Here is a 12435-nt window from a genome sequence, read left to right on the forward strand (position 1 = left end):
TATTGAAAAGTAAATCCGCTCAGGAATGATCTGTCCTGCCGATTTTGCATGTACCACTTCTCACCAAGTACCCACCTGTGAACTAGTGAATTTACATGTATGAAGCAATTTGGCGCTTACTAGATGGGCATGGATTATCTGACGCGCGCTCAGGTTATTAACAGGTCCATGGTATTAACCATTGGGAATCAGAGAATAACGAATCGAAAATAGGTCGAAAAAAAACAGATTAATTACAAATATTATTTATTGTTACATACGAACTTAGACAATAAAAGCTTAATTTAAGCATAATAGCTGAGGTTGGCCTTCTTCTTGGCCTGGACTTCCAGGATCGCGTCCATAAAGTCCTCATGAGTGACTGCCGTAGCGGAGCGACGTAGGGCGATCATGCCGGCCTCAACGCAGACGGCTTTACATTGCGCGCCGTTGAAGTCGTCCGTGGAACGAGACAGCTCCTCAAAGTTCACGTCAGGAGAGACGTTCATTTTTCTGAAAGTTTATTATGAACTTGTATAGCAAAATACTTATTTCTAATCTATCTTATAATAATTATAATTATATACTTTAAGCCTTAGTAAGGCAGTCATTTAATTAGTTTGTCCTTTTAAATGTATAGACTAAAACTATAAGATTACCTAGAATGAATCTGCATAATCCTAGCTCTGGCTTCTTCATTGGGGTGCGGGAACTCAATCTTCCTGTCCAGACGACCAGATCTTAGTAAGGCAGGGTCCAAGATATCAACTCTGTTGGTGGCTGCTATTACCTGTGAATTTAAAACATTATACATAAACTGTGAATGGCAAATGAAACTTTTTTTATTCAGATACAAGATAGCCCTTGACTGTAATCTCACCTGGTGGTAAGTGATGATGCAGTCTAAAATGAAGCAGGCTAACCTGGAATTGGTATGGCAGTTTTAACTTAACCCATACCCCTTTGGATTCTACACTGCACCATACCGGAACGCTAAATCGCTTGACGGCATGACTTTGGCGGTAGGGTGGTAACTAGCCACCACAGACGAAGCCTCTCAACAAACCAAGCTTTGGCACATGTAATCTAATCTAAACTGGCCTGTACTATGCAGTAAAAATCTGTGCTGACGATGGTAATATTAATTCACCTTAATATCTGCAGTGGAGCTGAAGCCATCAAGTTGGTTGAGCAACTCCAACATGGTACGCTGCACCTCACGGTCACCAGCCTTCTCCGAGTCAAACCGCTTCGTGCCAATGGCATCTAGCTCATCAATGAATATTATAGCTGGTGCCTTCTCTTTGGCTAAGGCAAATGCATCTCTGACAAGTTTTGCACCATCACCTGCATAAAAGAAATAAACAAAATTAAATTGAATACTGTGGCTAATTTTTCACAATCTCTACACTAGTCCATTTTTTTAATTTTTTAATCCCAGAGACAAATTGAAAAATTCAGTATCAAGCCATACTTATTTCATTTGAATTATTTTCAACACATTGTTGTCTCATAAACATTTGGCAAGAATTCCTACAAATATTTATCGGTAGAGCATTATGAACCTGAACCAGTGGTAAATGCATTTGACGATTCAAAAGTACTTGTAAATGGTTTATTGAATACAAACAGTTTATTTTTAAAGCAATGCTTAATGCGATTTATTTAGCCAGGGCGCTCAAAACACTAAAATGTCATTGTGTATTAAGGGGGACACTTGCCAATAAACATCTGCACCAATTGTGGTCCAGCCAGCTTCAGGAAAGTAGACTTGGTCTGAGCAGCACATGCTCTTGCCAGTAGAGTCTTGCCTGTACCAGGTGGCCCATACAGTAACACCCCCTTGGGTGGGTGGATGCCAAGGTTCACAAACTTTTCCTTGTGTGTCATAGGGAGGACGACTGCTTCTATCAGTTCCTGAAATCAAGAACAACAAATAATCATCAGTATATAAAACTTGCACATACAAAAGTCAAGATAAATACTTATTATTATATTCAGTAAGTAGTATTTCAGTAATTTTAGCAATGTAAAAGTTAAAAGGACTAATAATAATGGTACTAATAGTAAGTAATAAGAAGTAATAACTTTAGCTGCTTGAAGCCCAAATCAGAACAAGTTCTACTCAGAATGTACTATACACAAGACACTCAAACTTTTGTCATCAATATGGATTTTAGATATAAGTGGCATACCATACCTGTATTTGTTTATCCAGCCCACCAATATCAGAGTACTGCTCAGTAGGCCTCTCATCAACCTCCATAGCCTTAACCCTCGCATCATATTCAGCGGGCAAAGTCTCCAGAATCAAGTATGAATCCTTATTCACCCCAACCAAGTCACCTGGCTTCAACTTTTCCGCATCAACCAAGCCAATGACTGGTAAAAAATAGGTTTGGCGCGTGGAAGTTTTAATGACAGCGCATTTACCTTTTCTCTGAGAATCTAAGTCTACAACCGCCCCATCTTCTTCTTCTTCCTGAGGATCGACATCAAGTAACTCGATGACATTTGAGACTAAATACGGAAGGGTCTTATTAACTTTGATTTTCTCGGTGTTTTCTTTGATCTTGTCGTTCTGTGCTTGTAGCTCGTGGGTGATTCTCATCACTTCACTTTTCATAATCTTTATTTCATTGTCCAGTAGCCTAGTCCGACTTATGATCTCGTCTGTGGGCATACGGAGAACTTCCTCACTTAGGGCCTCCTCTCCGTCCTCCCATATTGATTTGTCTTCAAGTGTCGTGGCCATTTTTGATATTTATATGAAAATACCTGGCTGAACAATTAATTTAAAATGTTCAAAGATTTACCAAATAATCACACCAAAACTGAATTGTCATTGCAATTTAGGGTTAACCGATTCAAGTTGTTAATTCCTACCACTCCACACCCACATTAGCATTTGGTGAAGCTTTCAAAAAAATCAAAGTTCTGTTTCGACTGTGTAAACCCTTTTTTTGTCTTATTCAAATATTTTTCACTAATACTCACAGGTTTATCTTAAGAATAGCTTCGTATGATAAGTAAAAATGATATACTATATTAGTAGAATTTTTGAATAACGGCAATTGTTTAAAGGTCTACTTTTTTTCACCGTTTGAAGATTACTCTATTCTTTAGTCTTTTGTCAATGGTTCTTTGACATTGACCATTGACGCTGTCACGAGTCACGACAGTCACAATTTGACATTGACATTTATTGCTTTGCCTTAGCAGGTTGTGTTTTCTAAAATTGCACTGAAATTACGAAATAATTTACGTTTGCTACGATTTTTATGTGCTAACGTTGCAATTTGTTAGACAGGAATTACAAGAGAATGGCTTTCTCAATGTTACTACGCAGACCAGGTATCCCCTTTGAATATTTCTATAATTTTCTTATCGAAACAAAATTACATAACACTTGTTTTTGTTGGATTTTGGAAGAAGTAATAAAAAATACTGCATTTAGAACAGTAGTTAATGGTCCTTTCCAATAAGTGAGCAAGGCATATGGGTTTAATGTAATGCTTATTAAACGGGGTTGGGCAAGCATAGTGGGCATAATGTAAAAAAATTATAATGTTTTATTTTAGTACCCTATGTAGTTATTACTTCATCATCGTCAGCCTGTGGTTGTCCACTGCTAGATGTAGGCTTTTGCTAGTGAGTACCATTACACAGTTCTCAGCCTTCATCAGCCTATACTATATAAAATAGAATAGAATCTTAACTATCTTTATTTATGAGTTCCTATATCATGTATCCGATTAGGATGAAACTTTGTACAGTTGTTATTGGAACTTACAGGAAGGTTGCTGAATTTACCATCTGCTACAATAGACACAATGCGAGTCATTGGTGCTCTGACAGGGCATCACATGTCTTTGTTAAAAAAATTATATTATAATGAAAGCAAATAAATGAAATGAGTCCTGTAATTATTCATAAAATATGTAGTTACTTATTATTTTCATACTGTGTCACCAATTCCAGTCTGCTCAGGTCCTGTCCTGATGCAGCAAGCAATGAAGCTGGCAACAAAGCCTGCCATGAGGCCTGCATCCCAGAACACCCTCCAGTCATTGAAGAGCACCTTGTTGAAGACTGAAACTACACCTATCTTGAACTCTGTAAGTGTCTTTCAGGCTCTACTTTTTACTGAATTGATGAGAGAGATGATGACTATGAGAAAGCATTTTTTTTTAATTTATTAAATTACTAACGGGACTCTATTACTAAGCCTCCGCCACAGTTTTAAGATGTACAACACATCATAAAACACATAGTAAAGTAAAGTCCGTCCATCTGTCTGTCTGCCAGTGGGCTGTATCTCATAAACCGTAATAGGTAGAGAGTTGAAATTTTCACAGAATGTGTGTTTCTATTACTGCTACAACAGCAAATAATAAAAATTTCAAAATGTCTGCCATGAAAATTAAAAAAAAATTGTAAGTTGTTATATTTTCTTGTATGATGTTACCGAACCCTTTGTGTGCGAGTCTGACTCGCATTTTTTTTTAAAGAATCCGCTCCTATAACCGTTGAGCTATTGAGGCGTCTTTATTGATTGCTATATTGAGGCATTTGACAGGTTTTTTCTATTTAAATATTTCAGGTCCGCTCCTTCCGCACATCAGCCATCAGATTTGCGGAGGGCAAGTCGCAGGACCACTCCAAGCTGTGGGTGATAGAGAGGGTGACGTCAGCTGCTCTCATCCCATTGATGCCGCTTGCATTAATCGCGCCCAGCAAGATACTTGATTCTGCACTCGCCATCATCATGGTTGCCCATAGCTTCTGGTAAGTACAAATACTTTTTCTTGCTGGTTCTTCTCGGTAGGAATGGCATTCCGAACCGAATTGACGATTCAAAAGCACTTGTAAAAGTTTAATTGAATGAAAATATTTTGTGTTTGAATTTGAATTAAGCTGTAGGGAGTGAAGGACAACAGACTGATAGCTATACTTTGTTTCGCTCACATTTCGTTTTGTTTGTGGGACACCCACAGAAGCAATTTAAGGTAAATAAGACCACGAATGAAAAAAAAAAAACTAGATAGCACTGATATATTTTTATTTAAAACTAAAGTAACGCGCTGTTTTTGCCTGCCTGTAAGAGATTGCTCCAAGTCTTATAACACAATGAAGTGTGCACTAAGTCCTGTTCCAGCCAACCCACCAAAATGTGAAGTTAGCTGAGTTAGGATTGCTCTCAGTTCTCTCGTCTTACTAGGCATAGGCTGCCTATGATAGGCAACAGTTCAGCCAATGAGATGCAGCAGATTAATTATTATTATTAAGTTTTTGCCATTTAGGTCCCCATTCTAAACATCTTCTCTTTGGTAATATTATATTACTAGCTGTGCCCGCGACTTCGTTCGCGTGGAATAGTGACTTTTCGCGCTTTATATAGCCACGGACGCTCAGGCGCGAGGCGCCGTGATTCTTTAAATTGACATAACTTTTTTATTTATGAACCGATTGACATGAAATAAACACTAAATCCTAAGTGAAGCTTACTACAATATATTAGTGAAAACCGTATCTAAATCGAATAAGCCGTTTCTGAGATTAGCGTGCACAAACACACAGACAAACAGACAAAAAAAAAATTAATTACAATTTCGGGTTCGGCATCGATATAATAACAACCCCTGCTACTTTTTTTATATATTTCCATTGTACAGACACCATTTTTCTACAATTTTATTATATGTATAGATTATTCACAAGTCTCTCTGCTTTGTTTTCCTCGTAGCTTCGCGATCCTTTGCCATTAAGTTATTAGTCTCTGGAAATCCATAGAACACACTTTGACTCAAACTTAAAATCGAGAATTCTCGAATTTGGATTGGATGCAATGTTTAAAGAACTTTATTTTCGTACAGTATGTCACAGCTTTTTAATTTTTAACTTATTTCAGGGGCCTCGAAGCGATCGCAGTGGACTATGTCCGCGCGAGCATCTTTGGACCTGTTATCCCCAAGATCGCCATCGGCCTGGTCTACCTTATCTCCATAGCGACCCTCGGAGGCCTGTTCTACGTCATCACCCACGATATAGGCATCGCTAACACAGTTAGACAGTTCTGGTCCATTAAGGCTGGACAGCATGCGTAAGAATTGAGTATTCTAGAAACAAGGCTATTTATAGATTGGTTTACTCCCTATAAAATTTATCGCATACCAATACTGACGGTTCGCAAAACTCTCAGGAATTGCCCTAGCAGCGAGCATACAATTTTAATGAATATGGCATTTGCCTGTGTCAAAAATAAATTATTTCTCCGTGATTATCAAATGGAGGGTCTTCCAAAATACATAAAATCCACCTCCTTTGTGAGTTTAAAATGTAATAACCATTTAAAATTATCGATTAAACTTAAAAAGCACGTCAAATCGTTGTGACGTCACATGCCAGTATTTCATACAAGCTCGAGCGCGTGTTTTGAAGATTGATAAAAAGATACTGATTTGACTAGTTGTCAAACATGGGATTGGACCCATTCCCCATTTTGGAAGCCAGTTAAAAAGGCTGATTTTTACGATTAAAAAAGTCTGCTGAAGTGGCAATGGGCGTGGCACATATTTTGAAATACCGATATACTTGGGGTCCCAAGGTGATAGAATGTCGACCTCGCCCGGGGAAGCGCAGCGTTGGAAGATCCCCCACTAGGTGGATTGACGACATCAAACGCCGTGGCGTGTGTAAGTCCGTATAAAAAGATCTATGTCCAACAGTGGGCGTCTATTCGTTGATAATGATCATGATGCTATGACGACCGATATTTCTTATTATTAGTACCGCATGACCAAAAGGAGTAAACCAATCTCGCGTACACTTCTGGTTTAAGACTTTTATTAGTTCCATAAAGGAATTTCCACTTATATGAAACTTACAGGCTATGTTACAGAGTTCAAAATTACATTTTAGAGCGCACAATTATTATAGATGTGTTAGTAGACAATTAAGATATGTTATTTCAATTTCTAACTTCTAATACATAATATTATAATATTACACTAGTGGGTAGATTTATACTTAAATTCTTAAAGTACCATCGCAACAAAAAACATACGAACGCGCGAGGTCCAATAGTCAGCGCGAGCCACGGCTGAGCTGACTGAGCTGACTCACTATATAGATTACATAGATTCATAAACGAACTAGATGTGACATGAAAAAATATTATTTATATTTGACAAGTTCTTAGTTATTTTTGTTTCGTTATTTTTATAGTTTAAGGCTTATTCATAAAATGGGTTTTTAGTAGTTTTTTAAAAGTGTGTATACTTTTGCACTCTTTAATATTTTTAGGAAGTTTATTATACAATTGAGCACTTTCAAATGTAATATTTCGTTTACCATAGTTAGTTCGTGGTGCGCGTAAGATTATGTTGTTGGCACTTCTTAGTCGTTGTAATTGAGGATATTTATTTTTAATTGTAAAGGTTATGTTTGAGTGTATTTCTTTTGATAATAATTTTCGGATTAGGATGCAAGTGTAATATTTGTAGGTATTACTTATGTTCATTAATTTAGTTTCTTTATATACTTTTTCTGTCGAGGTTAGAAAATCATAGTTAAATAATACTTTAATCAATTTATTTTGTGCCGTTTGTAGTACTTTAAGATTAGTATTAGCTGCTGATCCCCAAACTTGTATTAGGTAGTCTAAGTGTGGCTTTATAAGTGAGTTGTAGATTAAATAACGAACTTTATGGGGTAAGCAACGTACAATACTGCGAATGGCTCCAGTAAGAGATACTAATTTTGTTTTAATATTTTTAATATGTGGTTTCCATGTAAGCTTATTATCTAAAGTTAATCCCAGATATTTTTCGCAATCTGATCTACTAATAGTAATATTATTTATTTTAAGTGGTTCACAATCATTAATTTTTTTATTTTTAGCTGCAAATATTACATAGTGAGTTTTGTTTATATTAAGGGTAAGCAAATTACATTGAAACCAGATATTAAGTATGTTAAGGTCATTTTGGGCATCCTGAATTATGTCTTCTATTTTATTTCCATAATAAAACAAGGTGGTATCATCGGCATATAGCGAAAGTTCTCCTTTGAGCCCCAGTTTACTTATATTGTTTATATAGATAAGAAATAATATAGATCCAAGAATGGAGCCCTGAGGAACTCCATACGTTATTAATTTGTGTTTGCTTTGATATTCACCAATCTTCACTATTTGAAATCGATCAGTTAAGTAGGATTCAAAAATTTTGTGAGCGTTATCGGTGATACCTATATCTTCTAATTTGTTCAGAAGAATTTTGTGGCTAACCGTGTCGAAAGCTTTTTTTAGGTCTATGAATATGCCTAGGGCAATTTTTTTGCTATCTATATTATTTTTTATTTTAGTCACTAAGTCAACGGTAGCAGATAATGTATTGGATTTCGATCTAAATCCGTATTGTTTAGGATAAAGATAATCAATAGAGGTCAAGTAGGATTCTAGCCGATTGTAAATAATTTTCTCAAAGATTTTGGACAATACTGGGAGTACAGAAATGGGTCGATAGTTGCTAGGATCTGTTTTTGTTCCAGATTTATAAATAGGAGTCACTTTGGCTATTTTAAGAGACGCTGGAAAGTTACCATTTTCTAAACAGGTATTTACGCACCGAGTAAGTTCGTCAGCTATAATGTTTTTAATGGACTTTATAACTTTAGTATTTATGCAATCAATTCCGGAACTGGTATTAACGTCCAAGTTATTTATTATTTCAGTGATTTCTTTTGTTGTTACAGTATTTAGTTTACTGAGGCCAAAATTAGGATTATTATCAGCAGGCGTTGCATTGGTATAGATTTTGTTATTATGGTACTTTGTTTGAATAGCCTCCGCTAGCAATGAACCAACAGTCGAGAAGAAATCATTAAAGTATTCGCAAATTTCATTTCCATCTTTTAATTCCTTGTCCCCTTTTTTCAGTTTGGCTGGTATTGAGACTTCTCTTATCTTATTGTTAGTTAAGCTATCTATTAGGTCCCACATCTTTTTTGGTTTCTTGTTACATTCAGAGAACTTTTTATAATAGTAATTACTCTTCATAGTCTGTATTTCCTCTGAAACTATTTTTCTTTCTTTTACGAACTTTTTTTCAATATCTTCATCTTCTGGGTTGCTTTTATGTTGTTTCCAAAGTATGTTCTTTTGATTTATTTTATTTATTATGCTTTTATTTACCCAGTCCTGTTTTGGAGGGTTTAGTATTTTAGTTTTTTTGACTTTACATTGTTGGATAGTTTGTATCAATTTGTTTTCAAATTGTACATAGCTATCGTTGGTATTCTCGTTGTAATTAATTCCTGCAATTTCATTGAGTTTATTATAATCAACAGCTTCGTATTCAAGTTTTAGTCTTGGTTCCGGTTCATAATTATCTATTTCAAAGTATATTTGTTTATGGTCTGACATCGAGGATTCAATAACAGCCATGTGAAACTGGTGACCCTTGAGATTAGTGGAAACATGGTCGAGCAAGGTTTTCTTTTGTGTTGTTTCACGAGTACAATGTTCAATATTGATCTTGTTGATAATCTTGAAACCGTTTTCTTTGAGTGTATCCTTATAATCTTCTACTAAGTTGTCGGGGGTCAATAAATCAAAATTAAAGTCTCCAAAAACTACTGCTCTTTTCTTGCTATTTAGTTGTATCGAGAGGGTGTCTAGAAAGTTTTTGACGTTTGTTCGGCCAGGTTTATATATAGCACCAACATCCACGGATAGCTTTTCCAAATGTATCCATAAGTAGTGGTTATCGTCTTGCGAAAATTCCTCAATTAAATTATGTTTCATTTTGTTAATAGCGAAAATCGAGACTCCTCCTCCAATTGTATTTTTCCTGTAGTGATAGTAGTGAGTGTAGCCCGGTATATGGAGTCTTTTGGCCTCTTCATCACTTTTAATCCATGTTTCTGATAAAATTATAAGATGCAGTGTAGTTTTAACGGAATCCACTATACATCGTAGCTCATCGAGCTTTCCAGGTTTAACTATGCTCCGTGCGTTCGCATACAGACATTTTAGTGATTTTTTATCAGTCATTAAGCCGTCATAATTGTTTAAAATTTGGTATGTAGTGGGTTTATCTTTTTTATAGCGATTATTTATAGTATGTCGTTTTTTGGGAGAGAACTGACAATTCTAGGTACGCCTTTGATATACTTGATTCGTAGGCTGTCTTCTCCGTTTGCAGTCCGAAGCTTCAGTTCGTCCCTGAGATTTTTAAATCGCATTTGTTGAAATGGCGTTTGATCCGAAAATATTGCTATTGCGTCCTGCTTCAATTTACTTCTATTTCGGAGTATAATCTTTGGTGTTTGTTCTGACTCAAAGCAGGCTTTAATAGGGCGATTTTGATTTGGTTTATATTTCCCGATCCTTATGATTTTGATGGGTTCAGGGCTTTCTTTTGAAATAACTTTTATTATGTTCATTACCTCAACTTTGTCTTTTTTCTGTCGATCTCTGAAGTCAGTGGATTGTGGTTCCGCTATGCCAGTTATTATAATGTTTTTCTTTCTCAAATTTTGATCTGTCATTTCGGCCAATATGTCTCCATATGAATCTTCAGCAGTCATAAGCACTTCGTTCGGTGACGATTTTAATTTCTGCAAACCACACTCCAAGGCAGCTATTTTCGTCCCCATTGTATTTGTAACACTAGTAATATTTTCTATATCAGCCTTAATTTTATCGTGTTCTGTGGTTATAGTTATCAATTTTTCCTCTGTCTTGTCAATACCACATTTAATTTCAGACATTTGGTCTTTTATATTTGCAATATCATTCGCTAATTTAGTGGAGCTTTCCTTTTGTGTCTTTATAGATGAAGTTAATAATTCCATAATCTCGGTCATTTGTTTTTGTAATTGTGTTAACTGATCATTCACATCAATGTCATGGCAATATTTTCGTTTATTGCGGAAAGTAATGGAAGGTAAGTCCGAGAAAGGCATGCCTTGAGTGCCTATGGTCGATAAATTCGGTTGAGAACCACTGCGTTCAATATGATTGCCGCTTCCAGTAGGCGAGCGCTCTTGATCCATGTTTTTACTAGTCCTCGTGTGCGCCTGCGTCTATATTCTTACCAAGCGTGGATGCGGGACGAAAAATCAGAGCCTGTCCTTTTTCCTCGCGGGGGTGAGGCGAGGGAGAAATTTCTTAGCGCTTAAATTTTAAACAAATCGTTCCTATCGATCAATTGAGCTATCCCGTGGCCGATTTTATGATCAGACTTGACCAGATCACATATTCACAGTAAACTGTTACCTCTTTCTAAGTAGAGACTACCTCTAAACAAAGAAAAAACGATTTGTTTAAAATTTAAGCGTTAAGAAATTTCGTCCTTGTGCTATTATTTTATCGTTTTTTTAGCTAATTTTCAACTTATTTTAAAGTTTTGTACATCAGTAGATAGCTGAGAATGTGTAGAAGCTTTGCAAATAATTTGCAGGCCAAAAATTTCTGTAACTTTTAAAAAAAATAGCATTTTTGGCAAAGTAGCCCAATAGAAATTATGAAACTGGTACAGTCTTGGATCCCTAACCGGGGAACCTACAAAGATTATTTTTATTTTAGTATTCACAATTATTAATTGAGATGTCTAGTACTTATAAATTAAATAAAAAGTCGGCAATATGCCTTACTTTTTTTTTAATGAATTTTAAAAGAAATAAATACGTATTTTTCTGAAAACGATCAATAACTCAAAAACGGGCGGTTTTTGCCCATAAGTGTTTAGAGGTTATTTGTAGCATTTGATCTCCTCTACAACTTCTCAAAGAGAAGGTAGCGTTTTTCTGGACTTCGTATATAAATATCGCACATATGGATAAAAAAATACTAAAAATTATTTCCCCGCTTCAAAACATTTCTGATTTTAAATAATGTATAAAAATCAAGAATTTAAAAAAAAAATCATCAAAATCGGAGCTGTTTCTGAGGACTTCCTAAGATTGGCTATTTTACGGCTTTAGTTACTCCACTATACGTTGTCGTATTAGTTTAAATGCGAAAAACCAAATTAAATTTGAATTTCGCGGACTTTTGAACAAAACAATTACTAGCCACTATATGCCCGCGACTTCGTCTGCGTGGATTTCGGTTTTTTAAAAATCCCATGGAAACTGATTTTTCCAGGATAAATGATTCCTATGGCAATTTCCTGGACTCAAGCCACCTCTGTACCAAATTTCATATGAATCTGGTAATTGGATGGGCCTCTAAGAGTCTGATTTTCTGGGATAAAAAGTAGCCTATGTCCGTCCTCGGGATGTAAGCTAACTCTGTATCTCATCAAAATCGGTCAAACTGTTGGGTCGTGAAAACCTAGCAGACAGACGAATATACACACTTTTGCATTTATAATATAGTAAGTATGGGTATATGAATAAATACTTAAATGCGCCTGTGGTTCTCGAGATAATTTGTTTACGAGTAAG

At 35.9% G+C, this 12435-nt stretch overlaps 3 protein-coding genes across 8 annotated transcripts; 1 reads left to right on the forward strand and 2 right to left on the reverse strand.

Annotated features, from left to right (window-relative positions):
- Positions 1–229: 229 nt before the first annotated feature.
- On the reverse strand, positions 230–2853 carry LOC123874860 (26S proteasome regulatory subunit 6A-B). The gene is made up of 5 exons (XM_045920398.1): positions 2180–2853; positions 1701–1896; positions 1130–1326; positions 639–769; positions 230–492 (listed from the first exon to the last, which is right to left on the reverse strand). Exons 1-5 carry the CDS (start codon positions 2732–2734, stop codon positions 285–287), a joined length of 1287 nt encoding a protein of 428 aa, XP_045776354.1. The 5' UTR covers positions 2735–2853; the 3' UTR covers positions 230–284.
- A 309-nt stretch (positions 2854–3162) lies between these two features.
- Positions 3163–6810, forward strand: LOC123874868 (succinate dehydrogenase [ubiquinone] cytochrome b small subunit, mitochondrial-like). Of its 2 annotated transcripts, XM_045920413.1 has the most exons (5): positions 3163–3333; positions 3961–4097; positions 4583–4767; positions 5891–6586; positions 6643–6810. In XM_045920413.1, exons 1-4 carry the CDS (start codon positions 3303–3305, stop codon positions 6084–6086), a joined length of 549 nt encoding a protein of 182 aa, XP_045776369.1. In that variant the 5' UTR covers positions 3163–3302; the 3' UTR covers positions 6087–6586; positions 6643–6810. The 2 variants fall into 2 exon arrangements, with proteins under 2 accessions (XP_045776369.1, XP_045776370.1); XM_045920414.1 differs by lacking the exon at positions 6643–6810 and having other exon boundaries at positions 3970–4097; positions 5891–6373.
- Positions 6521–10598, reverse strand: LOC123874859. Of its 5 annotated transcripts, none has more exons than XM_045920394.1 (2): positions 8849–10598; positions 6521–6850 (listed from the first exon to the last, which is right to left on the reverse strand). In XM_045920394.1, the coding sequence occupies exons 1-2, from the start codon at positions 10034–10036 to the stop codon at positions 6740–6742; spliced, it is 1299 nt and encodes a 432-aa protein (XP_045776350.1). In that variant the 5' UTR covers positions 10037–10598; the 3' UTR covers positions 6521–6739. The 5 variants fall into 5 exon arrangements, with proteins under 5 accessions (XP_045776350.1, XP_045776353.1, XP_045776352.1 ...); XM_045920397.1 differs by having other exon boundaries at positions 6521–6869; positions 9034–10176; XM_045920396.1 differs by having other exon boundaries at positions 6521–6869; positions 8849–10036.
- Positions 10599–12435: the final 1837 nt, after the last annotated feature.

The sequence above is a fragment of the Maniola jurtina genome, chromosome 19 (genome assembly GCF_905333055.1).
Source record: "Maniola jurtina chromosome 19, ilManJurt1.1, whole genome shotgun sequence".
Lineage (NCBI taxonomy): Eukaryota > Metazoa > Arthropoda > Insecta > Lepidoptera > Nymphalidae > Maniola > Maniola jurtina.